Source organism: Oryctolagus cuniculus, chromosome 17, assembly GCF_051225735.1.
Source record: "Oryctolagus cuniculus isolate XC-2025 breed Fujian yellow rabbit chromosome 17, ASM5122573v1, whole genome shotgun sequence".
Taxonomy (NCBI): domain Eukaryota; kingdom Metazoa; phylum Chordata; class Mammalia; order Lagomorpha; family Leporidae; genus Oryctolagus; species Oryctolagus cuniculus.
The window spans coordinates 25,722,336-25,750,261 of NC_142883.1; the positions used below are offsets into that span (position 1 = coordinate 25,722,336).

General features: G+C 47.6%; 1 protein-coding gene and 1 long non-coding RNA gene across 5 annotated transcripts in view; one reads left to right on the forward strand and one right to left on the reverse strand.

Annotated features, from left to right (window-relative positions):
* Positions 1 to 1,375: 1,375 nt before the first annotated feature.
* On the reverse strand, positions 1,376 to 27,703 carry LOC149121157 (uncharacterized). 3 transcript variants are annotated; one of them, XR_016224183.1, is made up of 3 exons: positions 27,570 to 27,703; positions 23,547 to 23,713; positions 1,376 to 1,788 (listed from the first exon to the last, which is right to left on the reverse strand). It is a non-coding gene; the product is annotated as an uncharacterized LOC149121157 (long non-coding RNA). The 3 variants fall into 3 exon arrangements; XR_016224185.1 differs by lacking the exon at positions 23,547 to 23,713 and adding an exon at positions 4,702 to 4,796 and having other exon boundaries at positions 1,647 to 1,788; positions 27,570 to 27,691; XR_016224184.1 differs by lacking the exon at positions 27,570 to 27,703 and adding an exon at positions 4,702 to 4,796 and having other exon boundaries at positions 1,647 to 1,788; positions 23,547 to 23,684.
* KAT7 (lysine acetyltransferase 7) overlaps positions 27,702 to 27,926 on the forward strand; it is a 34,440-nt gene continuing 34,215 nt past the window's right edge. The window contains exon 1 of one of the 2 annotated variants that reach the window (XM_002719300.6): positions 27,702 to 27,922. In XM_002719300.6, the coding sequence (XP_002719346.1) occupies positions 27,908 to 27,922 (15 nt within the window). In that variant the 5' untranslated portion in view covers positions 27,702 to 27,907. The remainder of the gene's footprint in view (positions 27,923 to 27,926) is intronic. The other variant, XM_002719299.6, reaches the window with a different exon arrangement.

A 27,926-nucleotide genomic window follows, 5' to 3' on the forward strand; every position in this document is an offset into this window, starting at 1 on the left:
AAGACCCCACCCCCGCCCCACCCCCGTCTGCTTGTCTCCATCCGTGAGGCCGTTGATTGGTCCGTCCGGAAGAGGGCTGGTTCTCTAGCGCCGCCAATGAGAAGACACAGAAAGGAGGAGCGTCACACCCAGTCCCAGGTAGTATGCAAATGTGATGTCACGTGACGTCAAGCTAAGTTGGGGACGAGACCGTGTGTAGATTGCAGTCAAACACTAGTGAAATGAGTGATTATGGGGTGAAGGCTAGGGAGGAGTATCAAACTTTATGCAGTTGAGTCCCGGCAACATAGGAAAAAATCAATAATTTCAAAAAACATTAGTTTTAAATCCTCATAGGATCTCAGTGCTAATTGCAAGCTCCAAAACTAAGTCTACAAATTATTGCAAAGTTTGCGTATAATTTGCATGCAATTTGCATTATATTCGTGCTCTTAATGGCTACTTTGCGTCATGTGACACCCACATTTGTCTTTCTCCACATTTCCCAGTCCCTAGTTGGTGTCAGTCCAACATTAAAAAAAAAAAAATACACAGCTGTTAGCTTGTGACTTAAATTGGGACTCTGAAAAAGAGCAGAGCCATCCATTCCAATTCTAGCTCGGCAGAGTGGAAGGAAGCAAGTGACTGAGAAACCTGCCCAAGTTTCAGAGCAATTCTGCTAGCAAATCCTGGTCTTCCCAGTTCAATGCTCTCTGATCAACAACTCAAAATGAGACTGGATGATCCCCAAAGAATGCATGTAGTTGTGAAAAATCACATGCTATAATATATGTGGGAAAGACAACAGCATTTAAGACAGCATTGAAAATTATCTTCTTCTAAAGAAAAAATATTACTCTTGGCATTCATTAGCCGTTTTATTCTATATATGGAAAAAGTACAAGTCAATCAATTCTGGATTGTCTGCGATAAGGGACCATCTAAATAATTGGACAATTCCCTCTAGGTTTATATTTAGCTAGAAATTCTATTTTTGATCTTGCTACAGATTTATCCTTCTATTTTGGTTTTTGCCCAGTTTAATGTTAAAAGGAAGGTATTCCCTGAAGCCACACTAACTAATCAGAGGAAAGAAGGTAATCTTGGGAGCATCCTGTGAGGCAAGGAGAGGTCATCCAGGTATTAAATATTGAAAGCACATAATAACCAAAGTGGAAATTAACAAAGAAACCAGCCTACATACACAGAATTGAGGCAGTGGAACATCCTGAGGAGGGGTTTTCTTGGCAAAGGATGTATGCAGGTTTGAAGGGATTTACTTCAAGATCTGATGTTTGAATTCTGCCTAAGTGACTGAAAGAATGCCGTACTCCTTTTCCATAGGCATGAACTGATACAGTGATAAAAGCTCAATCCTTATGAACTAAATTCAGTGTTTAAATTAATCTGGCATGTATATTCTTCTTCAAGTTTAACCAGATCAAAGTTTACATACACTTAAAAAAAATCCTCATGACAACCTGGAAGAAGAAAAACAAATTGTTTTGAGGGTATAAATATGGAAGCTGAAGTCCTAAGAGGTGGGACACTAGCTCAGATCTCCATCGCATGTTATTGGGCCACTCTGCTGCACATCTTCATTAATCAATAATGGTAACAACTGAGATACTGAGTTCCTTTCGACATGACAGGTCCAGGGTAAGCACTGTGAATAACGATCTCATTTAATGCTCCCAATCACACCTGCAAGATGGATCCTCTCCTTCCCACTGAGGCTTCAGAGAGAAACACCATTTCCATGACTGACCAGACGGCCTGACTCTAGAGCTGAGCTCCAGAACTCTGTACCTGTGAAACGTCACCAGAAACACAGAAGTATTACTATGTGTATTTTACATGAAGAATCTCCAAAGATGCAAATCTGACTAGATATTAAAATGAACATTTGTCTGGTGCTATACAGCTTTCACATACACCACCTCATTTAATTCTCACAACAGACATTTAAGATATAAACATGCCCTCATTCAACAGAAGGTTAAGTCAAAAAAGTTAGATGGGTTGCCCAGGATTACCTAGTTGGTAAATGGCAGACCCAAGAATTATATTCCAGGTTTATATTCCAGGTTTTTTTTTTTTTTTTTACAGGCAGAGTGGACAGTGAGAGAGAGACAGAGAGAAAGGTCTTCCTTTTGCCGTTGGTTCACCCTCCAATGGCCGCCGCGGCCGGCACACCGCGCTGATCTGATGGCAGGAGCCAGGAGCCAGGTGCTTTTCCTGGTCTCCCATGGGGTGCAGGGCCCAAGCACCTGGGCCATCCTCCACTGCACTCCCTGGCCACAGCAGAGAGCTGGCCTGGAAGAGGGGCAACCGGGACAGAATCTGGTGCCCCAACCGGGACTAGAACCCGGTGTGCTGGCGCCGCTAGGCGAGGATTAGCCTAGTGAGCCGCGGCGCCGGCCTCCAGGTCTTTTTTTTTTTTTTTTTAATTATTTATTTATTTGAGAGGTAGAGTTACAGAGACAGAAAGGTCTATCTATCTGCCTGTTCACTTCCCAAATGGCCGGAGCTGGGCTGATCCAAAGACAGAAGCTTCTTCCGGGTCTCCAACATGGGTGGAGGGGCCCAAGCACTTGAGCCATCTTCTACTGCTTTCCCAGGCCACAGCAGAGAGCTGGATCAGAAGTGGAGCAGCTGGGACATGAACCAGTGCCCATGTGATATGCTGGCTTGCAGGCAGAGGCTTAGCCTACTACGCCACAGCGCCAGCCCCCATTCTAGGTCTTTTAACTCCAGATTCAAGTACTTTCCCATCAGTTCTCAACTCCTACACCATCGGCCCTACCTGAGAGCAGCAGGGTAAACTAGCTGCTTTCTTGAAATCTGTTGTTGCCTGACAATTTACAGTATTTTCAAGCCCCTAAACATATAAATTTCCTGTCTTAGGAGATTTATGGGTTGACTTGTAGAGTGTGTGTTGGAGGTGAAAGCCCCCAGAGGAGGAGTTTTATGTAAATAGCTTCCTTTTCTGGGCCAGAATCGCCTCTGCTCCATCAACCTCCCAGACTCACTCTAAAGATAAAAATGACACATTATCATACAGATGAATTGTTCCCACAGAGAGAGGAGTAAGCTGGGTGGTCCCAAGGATAGGAGGTTTAAACCCTATTCCAAAGCCACAGCACCAGGAATTCAGGACCTAGAATGGAGAAAGAGCCAGGGAGGGTGGCACAGCTGAAGAATTGGATCTTCAGCGTCCAGAAAGTCATGGTCTTTCCTGATAAGTTGCTGGCAGAAGACGCTAAAGTTGACCTGAGCTGGAGGAGTGAGCAGGCTGGCGTGCAGAGAACCCCGGCCTCTCCTTGCGAGGTATCATGCCCAGCCAGCTGGCCCTTATTCCCTTCTCTATCACTGATAGCTTCAACCTGGCATGGCCATGATGAAAGGATAAGGACTCCATCTGAAGACCAGCCCCTGTCTGTTTCCTCTAACGAAGGCAGCCATGGCTTTGAGGAGCCTGTCCGTGGGCAGCGAAGGGAGATGTCTTGCATTACAAAGCATCTTGTAGCTTCCACAAAAACCTTTGTTTCTGTCCCAGCTGTCATCCTTGTCAACATCATTATCATTAGTTAATACTCATCACAAATTTACTGAAATTACCACTATGTGCCAGTGTGCCAGACACTGAGCTGGGTGCCAAAGGATGACAATAATATCTAGGGACAGGCCTGAAGCTCACAGTCCAGCAGGCCTTGAAGCCTGCATGCAGAAGTGGCACTGGGCTACATGCTGTTCTTAAACAGGCTGGTTCCTGTTTTCAGAGACAGGCACTCAAAAACATTGAAAATGGAGGATGACACATACCAAGCATATCAATAGATTGTTCCTCATCTACAGGAGACTTAATTGTCTTATGGGGCTCCAACCGCAGATGCTTAAACCCCTGATCCCAGCCTGCTCTTGGGATGTCCACAGCTGCCACAGATAAATGAGGACTTGGGGTCTTAGAAGCTGCACGATTGTGAGGGATTACCAAGGACAAAGGCTGGCAGTTTGGGCAGAGGCCTGCGGATGGGGTCTGATCTGCAGGGAGGCCTCATCCTCCCAGCTTGCCACAGCCAAGAGGAACTCTCCAGTTCTGAGAGCACTCTCGAGTCCCGCAACCACGGCCCCCTGGATTCTGCTCTGTGCTTCTGATTATGCCACAACGGCCAGCAAGAATGGGAGTTCCAAATCACCTTTTTTAAAGTATTTATTTGAAAGTCAGTGTTAAACAGAGAGAGAAGAGGGAGAGAGAGGTTTTCCATCCGCTGGTTCACTCCCCAGTTGGCCACAATGGCCAGAGCTGTGCTGACCTGAAGCCAGGAGCTTCCTCTGGGTCTCCCATGCGGGTGGAGGGGCCCAAGGACTTGGGCCTTCTTCTACTGCTTTCCCAGGCCATAGCAGAAAGATGGATCAGAAGTGGAGCAGCCGGGACTTGAACTGGTGCCCATATAGGGTGCCAGCATCACAGGCAGCAGCTTTTCCCACTACGCTACAGCACCGGCCCCCCAAATCACCATTTTTACCCCCTGAAATATGACATCCAGTAGCCATGGTTCAGCATAGACTAGAGAAGTATTAATACTCCTGGGTACCTGAGGGACTATCTCCAAACTTCCTGGTAAAAGTCTAAGCGCTTACGTCTTTGGCCGCCCAGTTCCGAAATAATTACACAGAAAATAAGATGACGCAGACACACAGTGTCTCTTTCCGACCTACCTCCTTTCCTCAGCCTCTGTCTGAGATGTCAGGCCCAGCTCCTCAGGGAATGAGATCCTCAGGAAATGGGGTCAGAACGGAAGGAGCAGAGCAGCCTGAGAGGGATTAGGAAGGAGGGTTGAGGGAATGAATGAGGTTATGGGAACAGGGTAGGGAGGGGAGTCCTAACCCTCGGCACGTCTTCCCACTCTGGTAGCCTCCTTCTCCCTGGCCCCTTCCCTCTCACTCCTGAGGTAGCCAGATGGCCTGGATTTTAACCTTCAGTACTCGCCATGGCCCACCACACTCTGTCTTCTTAGTTCTCTCGTTTGTTCCGTCTTCTTCATTTATACATGACAGTCACTCCTCAGCTCTCCATTTGCTCTCAGTGAGAATCACAATTTTTGTTAAACAGCAGGTTTTTTGTTTTTTTTTGGTTTTTTTGTTTTTTTTTTTTTTTTTTTTTGACAGGCAGAGTGGACAATGAGAGAAAGAGAGACAGAAAGAAAGGTCTTCCTTTGCCGTTGGTTCACCCTCCAATGGTCGCTGCGGCCGGCGCGTTGCGGCCAGCGCACTGTGCTGATCCGATGGCAGGAGCCAGGTGCTTCTCCTGGTCTCCCATGGGGTGCCGGGCCCAAGAACTTGGGCCATCCTCCACTGCACTCCCGGGCCATAGCAGAGAGCTGACCTGGAAGAGGGGCAACCGGGACAGAATCCGGTGCCCCCACTGGGACTAGAACCCGGTGTGCCGGTGCCGCTAGGTGGAGGATTAGCCTACTGAGCCACGGCGCCGGCCAAACAGCAGGTTTTAAAAATATATTTGCTTACTTGAGAAGGAGAGAGAGAGAGCAAGCGCTTGGATTTGCTGGTTCAGTCCCCAAATGCCTGAAATGGTTGGAACTGGTCTGGACTGAAACTGGTTGCTGGGAACTTAATTCAGGTCTCCCATGTAGATGGCAGGAACCCAATTACTTGGCCATCGCTACGACCTCTCAGAGACTGTATCAGCAGGAAGCACAAACCAGGAGCCAGAGCCAAGCATCAAACCCAGCCACTCTACTGTGGGCTGCCAGTGGCCTAACCAACAGCTCAACTGCTAGCTCAAGTGCCTGCCCCTGCGGCCTTTTTAAAATGAAGATTCCAGGGGCCAGCGCTGGCCACCTGCAATGCTGGCATCCCATGCGGATGCTGGTTCTAGTCCCAGACACTCTACTTCTGATCCAGTTCTATACTGGGGCCTGGGAAGGCAGTAGAGGATGGCCCAAGTGCTTGAGCCCCTGCAGCCGCATGGGAGACTCAGAGGAGGCTCAGGGCGCCTGGCTTCAGATCGGCCCGCCCTGCTGCACCTGTTGCAGCCATTGGGAAAGTGGACCAGTGGATGGAAGACCTCTTTCTCTGCTTCTGTCTCTCTGTAACTGCCTTTCAAATAAATAAATAAATCTTTTTTAATCAATGAAGGTTCCTGTTTCTTTTTTTCTAATTAATTAATTTATCTGAAAGGCAGAGTTACAGAGAGGCAGAGGCAGAGAAAGATCCCCCATCTGCTGGTTAACTCCCCAAATGGCTGCAACGGCTGGAGCTGTGCTGATCTAAAGCCAGGATCAAGGAGCTTCTTCCAGGTCTCCCACATGGGTACAGGGCCCCAAGCACTTGGGCCATCTTCTACTGCTTTCCCAGGCCACAGCAGAGAGCTGGATCAGAAGTGGAGCAGCCGGGACTCAAGCCAGCGCCCACAAAGGATGCCAGCACTGTAGGTGGTGACTGCGCACTGAGCCACAGTGCTGGCTCTTCCTGTTTCTTAATAAAAGATATGGTGGAAGTTACCAAACAGATAAAGGGTAAATGTGGAACCAGAGACACTAAAATTCTGGAATATTTGGACTAGTGGCACTCCTTGGAAAACACAAGGTAGATTTTTTTTTTGACAGGCAGAGTTAGACAGTGAGAGAGAGAGAGACAGAGAGAAAGGTCTTCCTTTTTCCGTTGGTTCACCCCACAAGTGGCCGCTACAGCCGGCGCGATGCGCCAATCCGAAGCCAGGAGCCAGGTGCTTCCCCCTGGTCTCCCATGTGGGTGCAGGACCCAAGGACCTGGGCCATCCTCCATTGCACTCCCAGGCCACAGCAGAGAGCTGGACTGGAAGAGGAGCAACTGGGACAGAACAGTGCCCCAACTGGGACTAGAACCCGGTGTGCCAGTGCCGCAGGCAGAGGATTAGCCTAGTGAGCCGCGGTGCCAGCCCACAAGGTAGATTTTTTAAAGAAAATCCTTGAGAGAGACATCAGGAACTTGTGTTACAGATAATGAGACAGATGCTAGACAAGGGGAGGATATCAGAGGAAGGGCAAGGGACAAAGTCTCCTGCACCCTGTTCAGTGCTGCCTCAAAATATGAATAGTGGGCTGGTGCAATAGAGCAGGTTAGGCCCCTATGTGCAACAATAGCAACCCATATGGACACTGGTTCAAGTCTCAGCTACTCCACTTCTGATCCAGTTAATGTGCCTGGGAAAGCAGCAGAAGATGGCCCAAGTCTTTGGGCCCCTGCATCCATGTGGGAGGCCTAGAAGAAGCTCCTGGCTCCAGATCAGCACAGCTGCAGCCATTGTGGCATTTGAGGAGTGAACTGGTGCTGGAAGATCTCTCTGTCTCTTCCTCTCTCTTTCTCTCTCTTTGTAACTCTGCCTTTCAAATAAATAAATAAATAAATAATAAATCTTTTAAAAAGGAAATGAGCAAACTGCCCAGGTCAGCACTAACAGAAATGCTAGCAGTAAGAGCCAACCACATATGTAATATATATATATACACACACACACATATATATATATAACTTCTAAAATAATGTCAATGGAATACTATTCAGCAATCAAAAAGGAACAAAATACCAATATATGCTACAGTGCAGGTGGACCTGTAAAACATGCTAAGTGAATGAAGCTAGATGCAAAAGACTACATATTGTATGATTCCATGTATGTGAAATGTCCAGAAAAGGCAAATCTGTAGAGACAGAAAGCAGATCAGAGGTTGTCTATGACTGGGGGTGGAAGCAGGGATTACCTACAAACAGACTCAACAGAACATATTTATTTATTTATTTATTTGAAAGGCAGAGTTACAGAGAGAAAGCTTTGCATCCCCTGGTTCACTCCCCAAATGGCCACAATGGCCAGAGCTAGGCTAATCCGAAGCCAGGAGCTAGGCTACTGCAAAGCCAGGAGCCAGGAGTTTCTTCCGGGTCTCTCACATGGGTGCAGGAGTCCAAGGACTTGGGCCATCTTCCACTGCTTTCCCAGGCCATAGCAGAGAGCTGAATTGGAAGTAGAGCAGCTGGGACATAAACCAGTGTGCAAATGGGTGCCAGCACTGCAGGCAGCAGATTTACCTGCTATCCCACAGCACTGGGCCCTAAATGGAATTTTTTGAGGTTGTGGAAATGTTCCTAAACTGTTATGTTGTGATGGCTGCATAATTCTATACATTTACTAAAAAATGTTGTAGAATTATACATGTATAATTTACCCCCACGGTGTTTTATGTTATGTAAATTATACCTCAATCAAACTGTTTCCAAAACAAAAAGTATTTAGGTAAATCTAGGGATGAGAGATCTATGATGTTGAGAGACCCCACTAATCTTTTCAGGAGAATGTTTCAAGACACTAATATACCTGCCCTAAAGCCTTAAAGGATCATTGTGGAGGCCGGTGCTGTGGTGTAGTGGGCTAAGCCTCCACCTGCGGTGCTGTATCCCATCCACTTCCTATCCTGCTCTCTGTTATGGCCTGGGAAAGCAGTAGAAGATGACCAAGTGCTTGGGCCTCCGCACCTGCGTGGAATACCGAGAAGCTCCCTGCTCCTGGCTTCAGATTGGCCCAGCTCCAGCTGTTGTGGCCATTTGGGGAATGAAACAGCATATGGAAGACCTTTCTTTCTTTCTCTTTGTAACTCGCTCAAATAAATAAAATCTTAAAACAAACAAACAAACAAACAAACAAGGATCATTGTGAGTCAAAATATATGGCTTTTGGATAATGGAATACCCATGTTGGTATTTCTCATTAAAAAAATATTCTCCCACACTAGAAACAGAAAATTTCCTAAGGAGAACAGATGTATCTTGGTCATCACTCTGCTATAGCTAACACTGAAGCCAGTACATAGATGATGCTTCATAAAAAGTGAATTAAATATACTCTAAATGAAATACACTCTACCTCCACTGTGCTATGTGATTATGGGTACCTTGGTGGTGGTGGGGGTGACTGGTTTCTACAGTAGTGCCTCAGTGAGACCAGTCTGCATCTCACATGCCCAACTCTCCCAGGCTCCCTGTCCCCAGAGATGGACAGGAGATGCTGGTGATACATATTCCCAAGAGACTGCAAAACAAATAAAAAACACAAAGATCTATTTGTTTCATGTTCTGTTCTCCCCACTTTCCTTCTTCAAATATGCCTCAAAAATAGAATATCTGGGGCCAGTATTGCAGTGTTTTGGGTTAAGCTGCCACCTGCAATGGATACTCACATACTGGAGCATCAATTGGAGTCCCAGCTGTTCTGTTTCCCATTCAGCTCCCTACTAATGTGCCTGGGAAGGCAGCAAAAGATGGTCCAAGTGTCTAGTCCCCTGCCACCCACATGGAAGACCCAGATGGAGTTCCCATCCGCTGGCTTCTTCCTGACCCAGCCCCAGCCAATATGACCATTATGGGAATGAATCAGTGAGTGCAAGTGCTCACTTTCACTCTCTTCCTTCCTCCATCACTTATTCTGCTTTACAAAGAAAGAAAGTAAATAAAAAAATAACAATTGTCTAGCCAGCATTTAGTATAGTGGGTTAAGCTGCTGCTTCCAATGACAGCATCCCATACTGGAGTGCTGGTTTCAGCACTGCTTCCCCAGGTCCCTGCCAATGCACCAAAAATCAAGGGAAGATGGCTCAAGTGCTTGGGCCCCTGCCACCCATGTGGGAGGCCTGGGTAGCTTCCTGGGCTCCTGAACCAGCCCTTGCTCCTATCTGGGGAGTGAACCAGTGGATGAAAAATTCTACCTCTCTCTCTCTCTCTCTCTCTCTCTCTCTCTCTCCTCCCTTTCTGTTGCTCTACCTTTCAAATAAATACATTATTTGTCTCTGAGGCAGATCAGCTATGAATCCTAGACATTCTCCATCTGATTCCATGTGCCAGCGCTCTTCTCCCCCACATGCCATGCACCAAATCAGGCATCAGGCACCATCAAAATCCAATTCAAAGACAGCATCCGTCTAACAGAAGGAAGAGTGATTTGAGCGTGGATCTGTAGTCTGATTTACTTTAGATCCAGAGCTTATTTTCAGAGCCAAAAATATTACCTAAAAAGAGCTGTTGTCACAGATAACTGCACAGCTTCTTATTCCATTTTACTTCCTGTGCCTTGGTAATGAGATATTCCCTGCTCCTTGCAGCTCCATCTCCTCCACCATTGTTTGCTTCAACTTCCAATTAGACCTCACTTCCTCCAAATGCCCCTCAGTTGGCCTTGACCTTGTGAGACACTGATGGTTCCTTCAGGGCTTCAGCATTCAGTGTGCAGCCTATTATTTCATGCTAGTTTGCAGGTAGCTTTATCATTTCTCCTAAGCCACTGTACATATATTTGTCATTTCTCCCCAGCTCTAAGCAGAGGGGCTCATTAGCTCTGGTATTTCCTGCTGGCAGCCAGTGCAAACCACTGCATCCAGCAGTGGTGAGTCCATATTGTTTATTTACATATTTGACTGTTTCTCCAGCCAACATGTACATTTATCTTTTTTAAAGATTTATTTATTTGAAAGTCATAGTTACACAGAGAGAAAAGGAGAGGCAGAGAGGGAGTGAGAGAGAATGGGAGAAAGAGAGGGGTCCTCCATCCGCTGGTTCACTCCCAAATTAGCCGCAACTGCTGGAGCTGCACTGATCCGAAGCCAGGAGCAAGGAGCCTCCTCCGGGTCCCCCATGCGGGTGCAAGGGCCCAAGGACCTGGGCTATCTTCCACTGCCTTGCAGAGCCATAGCAGAGACCTGGATTGGAAGTGGAACAGCTGGGACTCAAACAGGCACTCACACTGGATGCCAGCACCGCAGGCAGCGGCTTTACCTGCTGCGCCACAGCACGGGCCCCCAACACATGTATTTCTGATCACTGCTGAAAGTTGGGGCAAAGGCCTTACAGACAAAGTAGGGAAGGCTGCAGGGTGTGTGAGGCCTGATGTAGCAATTTCTTCCCTTGAAAAAAAAAAAAAAAGTAGGACCTTGGAAGGGGTCTGCACAGGTGAGGGACTCTGACTCTCTGAGTTTCCTCAGTGACACTGTAAACCTGCGTTTGACAGTAAGAAAGAAACTGGTTACATCCGGTCCAGCGCCCCAGCCATGACTGAATTAGGTGTTTATTCCTGGCTTTTCCTGTGGATTTCCAGTACCCAACATATTCGTTCCAAAAGATGGCTCAATAAACCGGCCTTGGAAGCCAAGTCTCTCTAATGAAAAAGTCGCGGCCGGCACTGCAGCTCACTGGGCTAATCCTCGGCACCCCGGGTTCTAGTCCCGGTCGGGGTGCCGGTTCTGCCGGTTCTGTCCCAGTTGCTCCTCTCCCAGTCCAGCTCTCTGCTGTAGCCCGGGAGTGCAGTGGAGGATGGCCCAAGTGCTTGGGCCCTGCACCCGCATGGGAGACCAGGAGGAAGCACCTGGCTCCTGGCTTTGGATCAGCACAGTGCGCCGGCCGTAGTGGCCACTTGGGGGGTGAACCAATGGAAGGAAGACCTTTCTCTCTAACTCTGCCTGTCAAAAAAAAAAAAAAAAAAAAAAAAAAAAAAAAAGAAAGAAAAGAAAAGAAAAAGAAAACGTCACAAAGGGCCAGACTGCCTCTCTTCCCACTTGGTCGCTTGGTGGCACTTAGAACAGTGCTCCCTGCAGAGCAGGTTCTTTCTCCTACTGTGAATGGGGGGGAGTGCGGACCTTGTACCCAATTCTGGAAGGCCCTGATGGCTTACTGCCTTGAGGAGTTGTGTGGTGATGTCGAAGGGCCTGGAAAGTGTTCCAGTACATTCCGCCAGTGGCCTCTGTAACTTCTGCTTCCATTCAACTTTGGCAAAGCCCGGGTTGTCTACAAAGCAGCCTATGTTCTTCTGGTGCAGGAAGCAGCTTGGCTTTGCCTCTTCCATGCCACTCTGATATCACACAAATTGGCATCTTCTCTGAAGTCCACCCACAAGCTCCATCCAACACTTCAGCCTGCTGGGTGTTTGCCCAGAATGTCAAGTCAGGATTTAGACACCAACACCAACCCTGTCAATTTTTTTGGCCCTAAATATCCCATTCCGGATTCTTTTTTTTTTTTTTTAAACACTTATTTATTTATTTGAAAGGCAGAGTTACACAGAGAGAGGGAGAGACAGAGAGAGAGATTCTCCATCTGCTGGTTCATTCCCCAGATGGCCATGATGGCTAGGGCTGGGCCAAGCTGAAACCAGGAACCCAGAGCTTCTTCCAGGTCTCCCACACGGGTGCAGGGGCCCAAGGACTTGAGCCATCTTCTGCTGCTTTCCCAGGTGCATTAGCCGGGAGCCGGATTGGAAGTGGAGCTGAGAAGACATGAACCTGTGCCCAAATGGGATGCTGACATTGTAGGCAGCAGGCCTTACCCACTATGCCACATTGCTGGCCCCTCATTCTGAATTCTTCCCAAAGAGATGATTCCTGAACCAGGGTCTGCCTTCCTTAGAATACCCAAGAAGCCCCACCATCTGTGGAGATAAGGGAGAGCAGGCTCGAGGGAGGAAGTCATACATCCTCAATGCTGTAGACCGTGGATCCCAGCTATATAGCACAAATGAATGTTCCACTTATGCTGAGATTGCTGGAGGCCAAGTAATTTGCACACAGCATCTCATCTGACTACCCTACTAGCCTCATACCCACCCACCTGAGTAGGTATAATTATCCCCATTTTACAGATGACATAACTAAGTAAGACTCAGAGAGGTTAGGAAATGTTTGTAGGTCATACAGCCAGAAGTGACAGGCCCACTTGCTTTATTTTAAAAATTCAATTTATTTTTATTTTACTTGAAAGGCAAAGAGACAGAAAGACAGACCTTCCATCGGCTGGTTCACTCTCCAAAAGTTGCAACAGCTGGGACCAGGCCAGGCTGAAGCCAGGAGCCCAGTACTCAACTGGGGCCTTCCACATGAGTGGCAGGGACCCAAATATTTGAGCCATCATCTGCTGCCTCCCAAGGGGCACATTAGCAGGAAGCTGGAATTAGAAGCAGAGCCAAGACTTGAACCCAAGTACTCTGTTACGGTGCCAGTGTCCCAAGCAACATTTTAATCTCTGTACCAAATGCCCACCCCTCTACTTGCTTTCAAAAACTCTGTATAACCTGTACTGGTGGGAGTCAGTGTACTAGGTCAGAGGGACCCAGACCCAAGGGTTCACTCTTGCCTGACACAGAGGTTGAAGGTCAGAGTTAAGAAAACAGAACAGACCAGTCATGCCATAACCCATTCCCCTGGCTCCCTGTCCCAGCCCTAAATTCTCTAGAACTCTGATTGTGTTTATATTGCACTGAAATTGTGGAGGTGAGTCAGGCAGATTCTAGCTGTTCCTGGTGTGGGTGTTGGACTTCTCCTCCATGAAAGAATTGCTATTAAAGCATTACTATTATGTCTCTGCCCCAAGTGGACTAGCCCAAGACCAAATCCATTCCCTTTCTCCAAGTTTCCCACTTGGAGGAAGCAGGGGGTGGGTGGGAGAAGGTGAGGGCTTCCATTAAGGAGAAACCTGAGAAAGTTGAAAAGAGGTGGCAGGGTGGTGCCCTTTAAGAAAGTCTGCCAGAGCTGGGGATCCAGGACACTCAAGAAACTTCAGTGGTGTGCCAGGGCAAGTGAGAAAGGTCTTCATGGGGTCAGAAGAGAAGACACACGAGGAGGCCTGACAGGAGACTTGGCAGAAGAGGCTGAGAGAGAAGCAGGAATCTACCCAGGACCAGAAGTGTGTTCTAGTTCTGAAACCACTTAAAATCAGAAAGGACTCACCCCTTGATTCTATCTCCCCATCTCTGGGGTGGGGAAGCTAAATAAAGGGAACTCTTGCTGGACTGTGCTTGCCAGTGCCAGAAAACGCTGGCTCCATGGCCAAGCCAGCCTGCCAGGACGCCGCTGGAGAGAGTGACTGACTGCTGCGTTTGGTTGATAAATGATGGGCACCCCTGCCTGCTGCCCATTTTCTCTTTTCCCCCTGCTTAGTCTGCAGCCTCTGCCTGCTGGGGAGCCTTGGAGCAGAGCAGGGGGAGCAAGGTCCTCCAGACAGTATTTAATACTCATGATTTATAGGCTGCTGGAAGACGAGGGGTGGGAAGCAGAAGGGGGCAGGCGGTCCCAACTCCAGTTTCCATGAAGCATCACCTACCAAGGACAAGAATCAAGATACCGACTTTAGTGATGTCTGTGCCTTCAGGCCTAGCTTTGGGACAGGACGCAGCCTTTACCCCTCCCTAGGGCCCAGGACTCTGGAACTATCAAATATGAGACCAGTGGAACTGGCTAGAAGGAGTCTAACAGACACACGTCCAGATCCTCAACCCTTTCGTTAAGCTCCACACTGCTGGCAGAGGAGAGAAATGCCAAGCATCTCAGTGCTGTTTTGGAGGATTTGTTTGTGTTTTTTTTTTTTTTTTTTTTTTTTTTTTTTTTTTAATGTACAAGAATTCTTTTGAACCCTCTATGGCTCCAAGAAAAACTATCTGAAATGTCCCTTCTTATGAGGCCAGGGGGTTAAGTGCCAGGGATGGAAGGCTAAATGCCAGGGATGCTGGTTGCAAGGATTCCTGGGACCGAAGCTAATGGCCTCCCTGCTGTGGGTTCAGGAATACCAGGCTCAGGCACTGGTTGCCCTGAGAGATGCAGCCATGTTTACTTCTGATTGAAGGGCACCACCTTCTGGGACTTTCCATTCTCTATTGGGAAATACAGAAGAATATGCTCAGGGGACCAGGAGGGTCTGTGCTGAACACTTCCAAGAGTCCACAAGAAGACAACTCTGAGGCGCTGGGGAAGGGTGAGAGCAATGATCTATACAGGTTAGAACCTCGTCGCCATGGGTGGAAAGATGTGTTTTGTGAGAACCCATGGTAATTACCCCCTTCATAAGGATGATCTCAAAAGGTCAAGGGATGAGCCATGAATAGCCCTAATGTCCCTGAAACAGTCCATTGTGTAGCTATTGTCTGTACATGTAAGGGAACCCTTCATGACCCTATTCATGGTTTTTCTTTTTGCTTCTGGGGTTTCCCAAGTGAATAATTGCACACTACCTTATCCCCAGACCCAAGTCTATCTCCTTTAAGCTTCAGCAACAAAATAGTTCCACACACATTTTGTGAGCCCCTACTATGTGCTAGGCATCATGCTAGGCAACGGGGATATAGAGATGAATCAACACTTGGCCCCTTCTCTAGGGAGTCCAGAGTCTGGTTTTCACAAGATTTTCCTTAGCAACCATCTTTGGGATTCAGTAAACAAATCTCTCTCTATCCCCTTTGTATTTTCATAGATTTAAAACATAACCTCATCCTCCATCTTCTCACAGTCTTTTTCAATTTTGCCTCATACATTAATCTCCATTTTAACCAATCCAGATGACTGTCTCTGGGCTCTGCCTGATATGTCTTTCTTAGCAGTAGAGTGATCAGAATTAGGCACTAAATTTCACAAGCAAATGATATGTAAATGTGTAGCAAAGTCACGTTATGTTTTCTAATTTTCCTCTATCCACTTGTCATTCATTCATATAGCCAACAGTCATTGAATGCCCACCAAGTGACAGGCCCTTTGCTGGGTGCTGGGAATGCAATGCTAAGTAAAAGAGATACTACACTCACGGACTGACAGCCTGGAGTCAGTCTTGGAGAGAAAGAAGGTAAAGAATCCAAATATCACACAAATAAATATGTAATTACAGACTGAGACAGGTGCTATGAAGGAAAGTATAACAGTATGCAAGTGGGGGCTCTGATCCACTCTGAAAGGCTCAGGAAAGGGTTTCCTGAAGAAATGACATTTAAACTGAGATCTGAAGGATCAGTGGAAATAACTAAAGAGTATGAGAAGGGCTGGTGTTGTGGCACAGTGGGTTAAGCCCTTCCCATGATGCCAGCATCCCATATGGGCACCGGTTTGAGTCCCGGCTGTTCCACTTCCGATCCAGTTCTCTGCTAATGCACCTGGAAGGCAGCGAAGATGGCCCAAGATGAAGCTCCTGCTGTTGAGGCCATCTGGGAAGTGAACCAGTGAATAGAAGACTAATCTCTCTCACTGTCTCTCCCTCTCTCTGTAACTCTGCCTTTCAAGTAAGTAAATCTTAAAATAAAAAAAAAAAAAGGATAAGGGAAGAACATTCCAGAGTAAAGAGAGTATGTGCAAAGGTCCTGAGATAGAAAGAAACAGTTCACACTTAAAGAATAGCATTAAGGCTGTGAAGCTGTAGCCAAGAAAATGAGGCAGAGTTGTGTAGGGGTGAGCCTGGAAAGTGAGCCAGAGTAGACACCATGCAGAATCCTGCAGGCCAGGTAAGGATTTCAGTCTTCATCCTACCAAGATAGTCACATGGAATGCAAGTCTTTACAAGACAGCCAACAATGGCCCCTTCACCAGGTTACTAATGCTAACTATATTAGTCTTGAAGAAAAATGGTAATGGTGGGCTGAACTGCTTGGAACTTTCCCAGTGTCCTGGCATGGTGTGGTTGTGCCTGGCTGGCACTGAGGAGGCCCCAAACTGGATGGATCAGCCCTGTCTACAGCCCTCAGGCAAGGGACAGCCCCTTCCAGTGTACACAGAGGCGCAGGGTGGAGGGTGGGTGGAGTGCTTTGCCTGAGGTATCAGCTCTCTAGTGACATTTGGAACAGCCCCAAGACTATAGCCCTTGTTCTTAGATAACTCTATCATGTACACCCCCCACTTCAATGGTCGGCTTGCCCTGCTGCCCTTCCACAGCAGCTGTGCTCCCCACCCAATCTGGAGAAAGTCCTTGGATAAGAACTCTGGCTCTGCCCAGAACCTGGTCTGCCCAGTTTAGGCCTCAGTACTGTTGGTAACTATGTACAAGTGTATGCATTCTTATATATCCTCAACAGCTTTTCAGAAACATCTGTGGAAGCCATGGGAAACGAGAGTTGTAATGGCTGAGCTTTCTGAAGCCCTTCCTTTCATTCCAGACATATCTTTGGAGAATGTGGTTTGGTGTAGTGACATCTGCTGGCAAGGCTGGGCAGGTAATAAAAGGACCAGACGCCCACTTATTGTTGTCTAAATTTCCAGACTAGCAAGAAAATCATCCTCAACCCCTAAGATTGGGTTGGGGTCAATAATCTTGGTTTGAGCAACACTAAGAAATCAAGGTTGTGGCTTCGAACCACGTATGAGCTTGTTTGCCCTAACAGGGAAAATGCTGCTCCTAGACGTAGCTTGCAACCCTCATGTTGGCCAACTGGTTCCCATTTGGGTATAGTTAGTCACAAGAGAGATTGGGTAAGCATGTGAAAATAACTCTGGCCCCTGTTTCTGGGAAAGCATCTCCCAATGTTACGGGCATGAGTATCTCCCATTTTTATTCCAAGTTCTTACCCTCACAGAGGTAAGAATTCACAGCAGAGGCATAAATACAGTGTACAAATAAGAGCAGAATTTATTCCAGAAACATACACACCCCCCCCCCACACACACAGAGGGAGCAAGAGAGAAATATACATTCATATCAGAATGTGGGCAACCCCACATAGAGAGAAACTCATCATGAGTGGGCCAGAGAGTTGCCTTTAAGGAGGACGTGTGGGAGGAGGACCCATAAGTGAGGTCCAGAAGGGAAAAAGCAAAAGAGGGCACTTCCACAGGCGTCAGTCACTTTTATGAAGTAGGAGGCCGTGCCCTAATGAGTATACAAAAGACGTGGAGTTTAGTGTACATGTGGATTTCTGGGAGTTTCATGGTGCCTCCATGTGGAGTTTAACTTCCACGTGGCCAGCATGGGTTCTCCTCCTTCCTTGTTCCAGATGAGACACAGGTGCATTATGGGAAAGTGGGCATACTGGATCGACAGGTGTGGATAGAGCTACAATGCAGGGCCTGCAGAAATTGTGATTCCAGCTCAATTATTCCTACTTAATCTTCCTGTCTAGTTACCCTAAATCACTAACAAATAAAAGACCCACATTGGGCCTAGCAGTTAAACTTCCAGTTAGGGATGCTTTGTGTCGCATATCAGAGTGCCTGGGTTTGAGAGACCCATAAGAAGCTCTTGGCTTAGGACCAGCTCAGCTCTGGCCATTGCAGCCATTTGGGGAATGAACTAGCCAATGGTAGCTCGCCCTCTCTCTCTCCCTCTCCGTCTTTCTGTAACTCTGCCTTTCAAATAAACAAATATTAGAAGAAGAGGAAAGAAGGAAGAACAAGAAGAAGTTGCTTGGGAGGACCCTACTGAGGCATTGCCTGTGACACCCTTATCCCATATGAGTACCAGTTCAAGTCCTAGCTACTCTGTTTCCAATCCAGCTCTCTGCTAATGTGCCTGGGAAAGCAGCAGAAGATGGCTCAAGTGCTTGAGCCCCTGACACCCACATGGGAGACCTGGGGATGAGTTCTAGGTTCCTGGCTTTGGCCTGGCCCAGTCCCAGATGTTAAGGCCATTTGGGAAATGAACCAGCAGGTAGATGATTTATTTCTTTCTCGTCATCTCTCTCTATCACTCTGCTTTTCAAATAAATAAAAAAACTTTTTAAAAAGTTGCTAGGAACATCTATATTCCATATTGGAGTACCTGGGTTCCAGTCTCTGCTCCACTCCTGATTCCAGCTTCCTTCTTTTTTCTTTCTTTAAATATTTATTTATTTATTTGAAAGGCAGAGGTAGAGAGAGAGGTCTTCCATCCACTGGTTCACTCCCAAGATGGCTACAATGGCCGGAGATGGGCTGATCCAAAGTCAGGAGCCAGGAGCTTCCTCCGGGTCTCCCACATGGGTGCAGGGGTCCAAGGATTTGGGCCATCTTCTACTGCTTTCCCAGGCCATAGCAGACAGCTGAATCGGAAGTGAAGCAGCTGGGTCTTGAACTGGCACCCATATGGGATGCTGGCACTGCAGGCGGCGGCTTTACTAGCTACACCACAGTGCCAGCCTCCCAACTTCTTTCTAATGTGCACCTTGGAAGGCAGCAGGCGATAGCTCAAGTGGTTGGGTCCCTGGTGGGAGACCCACATTGATTTCTCAGCTCTTGGCTTCTGTCTGGCCCAGCCCTGACTGTTGTGGGCATTTTGGGATTGAACTAGCTGATGGGAGCTCACCACCTTTCAAATAAATAAAATTTAAAAAATTAATATTAAAAAAAGACCCACATTTTACAAATGGCAGAAAGCAGGGAATTTTTTCACCCTTGTTACGACTGAATGGTTTGGTAAATGGGTTTCTCAGATCACCAGGAGAACAATGCTTGCTGTTCTCTTCTTGGTTCTTAGTGGGCAAGAGTGACCATGGAGGCTGGCACTGTGGCGTAGTAGGTTAAAGCATCCGTCTGCAGTGCCAGCGCCCCATATGGGCACCAGTTCAAGTCCCAGCTGCTTCTCTTCCAATCCAGCTCTCTGCTATGGCCTGGGAAAGCAGCAGAAGATGGCCCAAGTGCTTGGGCCCCCGGGCCGGTGGAGGAGATCCAGAAGAAGTTCCTGGCTCCTGGCTTCAGATTGGCCTGGTTCTGGCTGTTGCAGCCATATGGAGAGTGAACAAGCAGATGGAAGACCTCTCTGTCTCTCCCTCTCTCTGTCTGTAACTATGCCTCTCAAAGTAAATAAATAAATCTTTAAAAAAAGAGAGAGAGAGAGAGAGTTATTATGGCTCGTCAGAACTTGCTGGGGTGACTAACCGCCTCCTCTTTGCTTTCACACATGTCATCTACACATTCTCTTCCCAATCTCGCTCTCACAACAGCAGCTACACTGGACGGAGTTCACCACCACTTGGTGCAACTGGGATGCCAGGGGAGAAAAATACTAGAGAAATAACTATGAAGCAAACACTCTGCCTCCTTGGTACACTGATTCTGTAACTGAATGTGGTTCAAAGCATCTATTGATCTGTCACTCAAACTTAAAGAGTAAATATTCAAGTCCCAGTAGAGAAATGAGTAATGAACAGAACTCCGCAGGAAACAGAACTAGTAAATAAACACCAAGGAAACTGAAGTACATTTTTACCAGAAATAAAATCAAAAGCACATTTGAGGTGCAGTTCTTTTTTTCATTAAAATTGCAAGATTTTAAAAAGTGGTAGCACTTAATTCTGGGAATAATGTCTTAAAATGATATTCTCACAAGGATGGTGAAGTTATAAATCTGGGCAAGTGTTTGGAGAAAATATATTAGAGGCAGAAATAAAAATAGAAGAGAGCCATAGGCCGGCACCGTGGCTCACTTGGCTAATCCTCCACCTGCGGCGCTGGCACCCCGGGTTCTAGTCCCGGTTGGGGCACCAGATTCTAGACCTGGTTGTTCCTCTTCCAGTCCAGCTCTCTGCTGTGGCCTGGGAGGGCAGTGGAGAATGGCTCAAGTGCTTGGGCGCCTGCACCCACATGGGAGACCGGGAGGAAGCACCTGGCTCCTGGCTTCAGATCGGCGTAACACCAGCTGTAGCAGCCATTAGGGGAGTGAACCAACAGAAGGAAGACCTTTGTCTGTCTCCCTCTCACTATCTATAACTCTACCTGTCAAAGAAAAAATAAATAAATAAAGAGAGCTACAGACACATGCAGATATACACAACAACATTATCTGACATAAAAGACCCTCGTTCCGGGCCGGCCTCTGATCCAGCCAGCACTCTCCCAATGCACCTAGGAAAGCAGTGGAAGATGACCTGAGAACTTGGGCACAGCCACCCATGTGTGAGGCCCGGATGGAGTTCCAGGCTCCTGGCTTTGGCCTGGCCTAGACCCAGAATAAGCCAGCAGATAAAAGCTCTCTCTCTGTCTCCCCCTCTCTTGCTGTAGCTCTGCCTTTCAAGTAAATAAATATATAAAAAAAAAAAAAATAAGATCCTCAATAACCCCACAACAGGGGGAGTAAAAGTGCAGTATGTTACCATTCCACCATGAAATGCTCTACAGTAATTATGGTTACAATTATGAAAGCTACAGAGAAAAACAGAAAACACCAACAACATGTAAATTTCATGCAAACAATGAGTGCATCTATATAAAATGTGCACATATAATATGCATATTTGTATGCACGCAGAGAAATATTGGAAGGCAATATAGAAAAAAACAGCTTTGTGGCAGAAGTGAGATGAAGGGTGTCTTTTATTTTCTTCAAACATTTATTTAGTGTTATTATACTGGGTTAATAGTTTTTGAAAAGGCTGGTGGGTGGGGTGAGGACAGGGGAAAGTTATACTCCTTCAGCCCCCTCCTATCCACACTTGTCCCAAATTGACAGAGGGGAAAGGCCACATCTACTTATTTACAAGGTACACTCAGCTCCCAGGCCAATGCCTAGCACATATCAGATGCTCAACAAATATTTGTTGAATGAAAATGCCTGCAATCTAAAAAGTCGCAACCCATGATTACTGGCTATATTCCATCCTGGGGAATAAAGAGAAATTTGGTCTTGCTGGAATCAAAAAATCAAGGCCCATCCATGACGGCAATTCCATGGCCTTTCTGACAGGTGGATTTAGGCATGGAGGACCCAGGAGAGACAGTCTGTTAGAGAAAACCCAATTACCACTGAGGAGCAGATGTTGCCCTGAGGCCTCTGTGCCATTAACAACATCGTGTAACTGCAACTACAGCCCTAGAGGGCTTCGGCCCCGTCACATATGGAAAAGGATGTCTTTATCATAAGACAGCTTTGTGCGCACACTGACTTCCCTCAGGAGCCAGGATCAAGGAAGGGAGGCAGAGGAGTGGAGGAGGGGAAGAGACGAAGGGCAGCAGTGAGAGAACTGCTATGGAATCAGGATCATAGTGCAATTTTCAAAATGTGGTTATTTGACTGTTTAGCTTTGGTAGTTATTTATAACCCCAGCTGCAGAGGCGGGGAGCTGTGCCAGAGCCTGCTGGGATCTGTCCAACAGCTTCCTCCAGGGTGAGGCTGGGGGTGGGGGCTAAGGGTGATAAAGAATCAAATGAACAAGAGGCCAGAAGGTAAGAGCGGCTCCATGCCATCCCCAGCAAGAGTAAGTGAGGCAGAGGGGGTCTGTTTGTGACTGTGCTATTTTTAAGGCAGCTAAAAATGAAGATTTTTAATATGAATTATAGTCACATCAGCAAACTCCAAGATTCTCCCAAAGGGATAGAGACTAGGCCAATACTTTCACTCAGAAGTTATGAGACTGGCCTGGCTGCGCTAGCATTGTCTTTAAAAGGTCAAGGCATGCTTCTTCCACCTTCCAAGACAGTCATCCACATGCAGAGGAAATGGCTGTCCCTAACTCCTCTCGGGCACACGACTGGTCAGAAAGAGGCTTAAGTGGGGAGGATGGCTGGCTCTGCACATGGCTTTCCTAACTAAGCCACTCTCTGGCAGTGGGGTCGAGAACATTCAATTCAGAGCTGAGCCTCTTCAGGTGCCAGGCAACAAGGGAGAAGTGGGACACCGTATGGCCAGCCAGCCAGGGCTCCCAAACTTCAGGAGTTCCCAGGTCTTTGAGACAAAAAACGAACTAGATTTGTATTTGAAATATGGAATCTATCATTTTACTGACAGAGGAGTATTTTAAAGGAAGCTGAGGGGTCTTTTACAGAGCTTACAAATGTAACTGGAGAAGACACAGCTACAAGTAAGAAAATGTACCAGGACATACAACAAAAGACCCCCCTGGCACCACTGCTGCTTCCAGTCCCCCTCACCTCCAGCTCAGGTCATTACAGCAGTGTTCTAGCTGCTGCTCTCCTGTCTTGGGGCTCCCTCACAGCTGCCAGAGGGAGACCTGCAAAATGCAAGCCTGCTCATGGGGCTCCTCTGCTCTAAGTCCGTCAGAACCTGCCCACCTGCTCCAGTACAGTCTCCTTAGTGGGACACTGAAGTCACTGGTTCCCAAAACCATTCCTGCTGCTTTTTATAGCAGCACCTCAGCTCACCCTCCTGCCTACTCAGTCACTCCCCTACGCAGTGCCACTCCACGCCTCTGTACTTCTGTGCATGCTGTTCCCCTTGCACCGCAAGCCCTGATGACCAGTACCTTGTCCACTGGTACTCATCCTATGAAGTTATGAAGTTCCAATGGTGTTGCACTTCTTCCATGAATCCATCTCTTCTTCTGTACCACTTGCTCATCCCTTTATTATTATTTATAAAATATTTATTTATTTGAAAGGCGGAGTTACAGAAAGGGAGAGGCAGAGGCAGAGAGAAAGTCTCCCATCTGCTGGTTCACTCTCCAATTGACAGCAATGGCCAGGGCTGGACCAGATTGAAGCCAGGACCCAGGAGCTTCATCCACGTGGGTGCAGGGGCCCAAGCACTTGGGCCATCCTCCACTGCTCTCCCAGGAAAATTAGCTGGGAGTTGGACTGGAAGTGGGGCAGCCAGGAATCGAACAAGAGCCCATCTGGGATACCAGCGCTGCAGGTATCCACTATGCCACAGCCCCGGCCCCACTCATCCCTTTATTTTCTCCATGTAATACCCTCTAGGGTTTTGGAACTATGAGCTTACCCGCCTGTTTTCCTCATTTGGCATGACTTAATGGCTGCTATGTAATGCTGGGTAACCTCTCAGTCTTTCTGGAGCTGAAGGAAGGTTGAACAAACAAAAACAAACAACCCCTGAGGCCATGTAAAGATAGAGTTACAAACCTTAGGATGTTAGAGCCATGACAAGGGTGACTGGAGAGGTAAGCAGCTCCCCGAGGACTTACTCTGTCAGGAACTGCGCTACGTGCTATGGAACACTCACTTCCTTCAGTCCTTACAACAACCTTGCACAACGGCCAGCAGTATCTCCACTGCACAGATGAGAAAACCTAGGCACAGATAAATTTAAAAATTTGTCCAAGAGCAATGCAGATAACAAGTGGCAGAGCTGAGATTCAAATCCAGATCTGGCATCAAAACCCTGTACTAGACATCAGCAGACTTGAGGAATAAATAGGATTTGGGGCAGCTATTGTGGTACAGCGGGTTAGGCCAACAGTTGTGATGTCAGCATCCCCTATCAGAGCAGAAGTTCAAGTTCTGCCTACCCTACTTCTGATCCAGCTTTCTACTGTCTTCCTACTAATGTGTCCACGTACTTGGGCCTCTGCCACCTACGTGAGAGACCAGGATGGAGTTCCTGATTCCTGGCTTCAGCATGGCCCAGACCTGCCTGTTACAGTTATTGGGGGAGTGAACCAATGGATGGAAGATCTTTCTCTCACTCTTTCAAATAAAAAAAAATAGGATTTATGTTCCTATTATATGTCATAGAAGGGGAATAGGGAACAGAATATCTATCAATTTGCCTAAGGAAAGTATAAATCCAACAGTCGATGCAAAAAAAAAAAAAAAATGACCCTGATTTTATTTGGTTAAAAAAGGGGGTTTAAGAACCTCCCCTTTCCCTTCCTAAATGTACCTTGCTGGTATACGCTCATCTCAAGTCCACATTTTCCCCCTTATGATCACATTTCTTTCTTTCATTTTCCTTATTTTTAAAGATTTATTTATGTGTTTTGAAAGGCAGAGTTACAAAAAGAGAGGGAAAGACAGAGAAATCATCCATCTACTGGTTCATTCCCTAAATGGCCACAATGACCAGGGCTGGTCCAGGCCAAAGCAGGAGGCCAGAACTCCATTTGGGTCTTCCTAGGCACACTAGCAGGGAGCTAGATGGACAGTGAAGCAGCCAGGACTCGAAATGGTGCTCGTGTCGGATGCCAGTGTTGCAGGCAGCAGCTCAACCCACTGTGCCACACCAGCCCTTATTTCTATCCTGTTGGTGTTAGTGATTTCACCTTTCCACCAGAGTATACGCTTTCCAAGGACAAAAACTACAACTAAATGAAATAGTGAATTTCGGGCCGGAGCTGTAGTGCAGTGGGTTAATGCCCTGGCCTGAAGTGCCGGCATCCTATATGGGTGCCAGTTCGAGACCCAGCTGCTCCACTTCCATCCAGCTCTCTGCTGTGGCCTGGGAAAACAGTAGAAGATGGCCCAACTCCTTGGGCCCCCGCACCCATGTGGGAGACCCAGAAGAAGCTCCTGGCTCCTGGCTTTGGATCAGCCCAGCTCTGGCCGCTGCGGCCAACTGGGGAGTGAACCAGTGGATGGAAGGCCTCTCTCTCTCTTTCTGCCTCTCCTCTCTCTGTGTAACTCTGACTTGCAAATTAATAAATAAATTTAAAAAAATTTTTAAAAAAGAAAGTGAGTTCTTGGGGCTGGTGTTGTGGAGCAGTGGGTTAAGCGGCCACCTATGTGGGCATCCCATATGGGAATGCCAGCCAGAGAGTCAGCTGCTCTGTTTCAGGTCCAGCTCCCTGATAACATGTCTGGGAAGGCAGTGGATGATGACCCAGGTACTTGGGCCCCTGACACCCAAGTGGCAGACTAGGAAGGAGTTCCAGTCTCCTGGCTTCTACCTGGGCTAGAGGCTGTAATCTGTTTTTGCAACCATTTGAGGAGTGGCAGAAGATGGAAAATCTCTCTCTTTCAGTTGCTCTACCATTTAAATACCACCCCCTCTTTTTTTTTAATGGTGAACTTTTAAAAAAAAATTTGTTGAGAGTCAGAGTTACAGACAGAGAGAGGTCTTCCACATGGGTGCAAGGGCCCAAGGTACAGACAGAGAGAGGTCTTCCACATGGGTGCAAGGGCCCAAGGACTTGGGCCATCCTCTACTGCTTTCCCAGGGGCCTCAGCAAGGAGCCAGATTAGAAGAGGAGCAGCTGGGACACGAACAGGCACCCATTTGGAATGGCGGCGCTGAAGGTGGAGGCTTAGCCTACTATGCCACAGTGCCGCCCCAAAAATGGTGAACTCTTTCGTGCTATCTGAAGTGTTAAAACAATCTATGGAGTCCAGTGCAAGAGGTGAACCAGCTAACACAGAAGAGCTGTACTCTGATATGTGTATGATAAGTGGTCAAATCAAGACAAGAGGCTCTTCTAAAATACTGACTTCTAGGAAGGATTCTTCATCTCTGAGTACCATCCATTCGGACTGTGAAACAGAATGATATTCTGACTGCCCAGCAGGCATTTTACATCACTGGAACACGGGCTGGGCGCTGTGAGGAAGGATACAAAAGCACTGAGACAGGCTCTTCATAGAAGAGGTCCTTGCCACCTCTGCGAGCCAGAACACCCACAAGTGGCCTTAGGAACAAACCAGTAAACGCAAAATAACGGAGCAGTGGTGTGAAATTAAATGCTGAGAGGGCACAAAGGAGGAAACACGAACCAATTTCAAGTAAGTTCTTATGTGTGCAGCTCAATCCAAGTAGATTATATTCAAAGATATTTCTACTAAGCACTAAAAATAAATCATAAATACTAAAAGCTGCCCGTGTCAGCACTGGCCGGGGAGAGCGCTGGTCAGGGTCTGGAACCTGCAGAGTGCTCTGTTTAACACATCAGTCAGGTGTTTGTCTTCTGCTGCTTTATTCCTTTGCCTGCTTCAGGGGGTGGATCTCCATCTTAGCTGGCCTCACGTGGATATTGGGGTCCAGGATCCTAACTTAGGGACTGAGGCTGTCTGGATTTCTCCCAGTTGCTCTTGGTCAAGCCTTGGTCTTCTCAAGACTTCCTCCAGGGAGGTCTCCACTTTACCAGCCTTTTCTTAGGGCTCTTCTTCCAGCCTAATATCCTGGACCAACTTCTTCCTAGACTCTCCCATTATTATTTAAATATCCATTCTTTTCTGGGCTTCAGCTTCACACACAAAAATATTCCCACCCTTTCTCCCCTCCCCCAACTTTGGCTCATGCTAAATGACCAGAGGTGGGGCAAGGGCTGTGGTCTGCAGCGCTGACATCCCATATGGGCGCTGATTCATGTCCTGGATACTCCACGTCTGATCCAGCTCTCTGCTCCGTCCTGGGAAAGCAGAAGATGGTCCAAGTCCTTGGGCCCCTGCACCCGCGTGGGAGACCCGAAGAGGCTCTTTGCTCTGGATCCACACAGCTCCGGCCATCTGGGGAGTGAACCAGCGGACGGAAGATCTCTCTGCCTCTCTGTAACTCTGCCTCTCAAATAAATAAGTAAATCTTTTTTATTTTAAATGACCAGAGGTCATTTGGGCTCAGTGGGGTTCAAGGAGTCTCTCCGACTTTGGCACAGCACCCCGACACCAAGGCGTATTTTTCACCTCTGCCCCCCCCCCCCCAGGGCTCGCAAACCCGAGCACAGTGGGGGAAGGAGGTGGGCGCTCCACACACAGCTAAATGGAATTCTTTAGAATCACAGTTCCACAAGAATGGTTTTGCCGCCTCCCACGACTAACTTACTTGCCGTTCGCTAAGGGCAAGGACAAAGTCTCCTCTACCAGACAGGAAACTTCCTGATGACGGACGCCCTGTATTCCTTTTTTCCTGCCCCTTATTCCCACCCTCTTTGAGACACAGAACGGCTCTTAAAACACAAAGTTCCTTGTTCAAAACAGCCCTTCCCAACTTTAGAGTTTTAAATGATAAACGGAAACGTCCTTTAGGCAACTGAGCAACGAAAGGGTTAAATCTCAGCAACCTGATGAATTCTGGGGTTTCTTTCCTCGAATCCAGAAATTAAAACGACCGGGTAGGGAAATTTTGCCCAAGGTAAAGATGAGAACCGTTAACTTCAATTGTCAGGCTTCTGCCCCAAACAAGAATGGCTACCCAAGCCCACAAAGGGCGTCACTCACCTAACTAAAAATGGCTGGCCCCGGTTTCCACTCTCGGTGCCTCTTCCTGCCCAACTCCAAAATGGCGCCTGCTAGCCTCACCGAAAGGAGCGACCCTCCCAGCACCCTCTCTGGCCCGTAACGTCAAATGACGTGAGCCCCAGCCGGAAGTGAAGGAAAAAGCGCTTCAGCCCGCGGCGCCTGCGCAGAAGGCTCCAGACGCTGTAAGGCAGGAGGCACTTGGGATCGTCCGCAGGATTGGGACTGTTACAGAGGCCGCCACGGAGCCCGCCGGAGCCACCGTTCCTGCTGCTGCCGCCGCTGCCCGAATCGGAACCGTCGGGCCGCAGCCGCCGGCTATGCCGCGAAGGAAGGTGA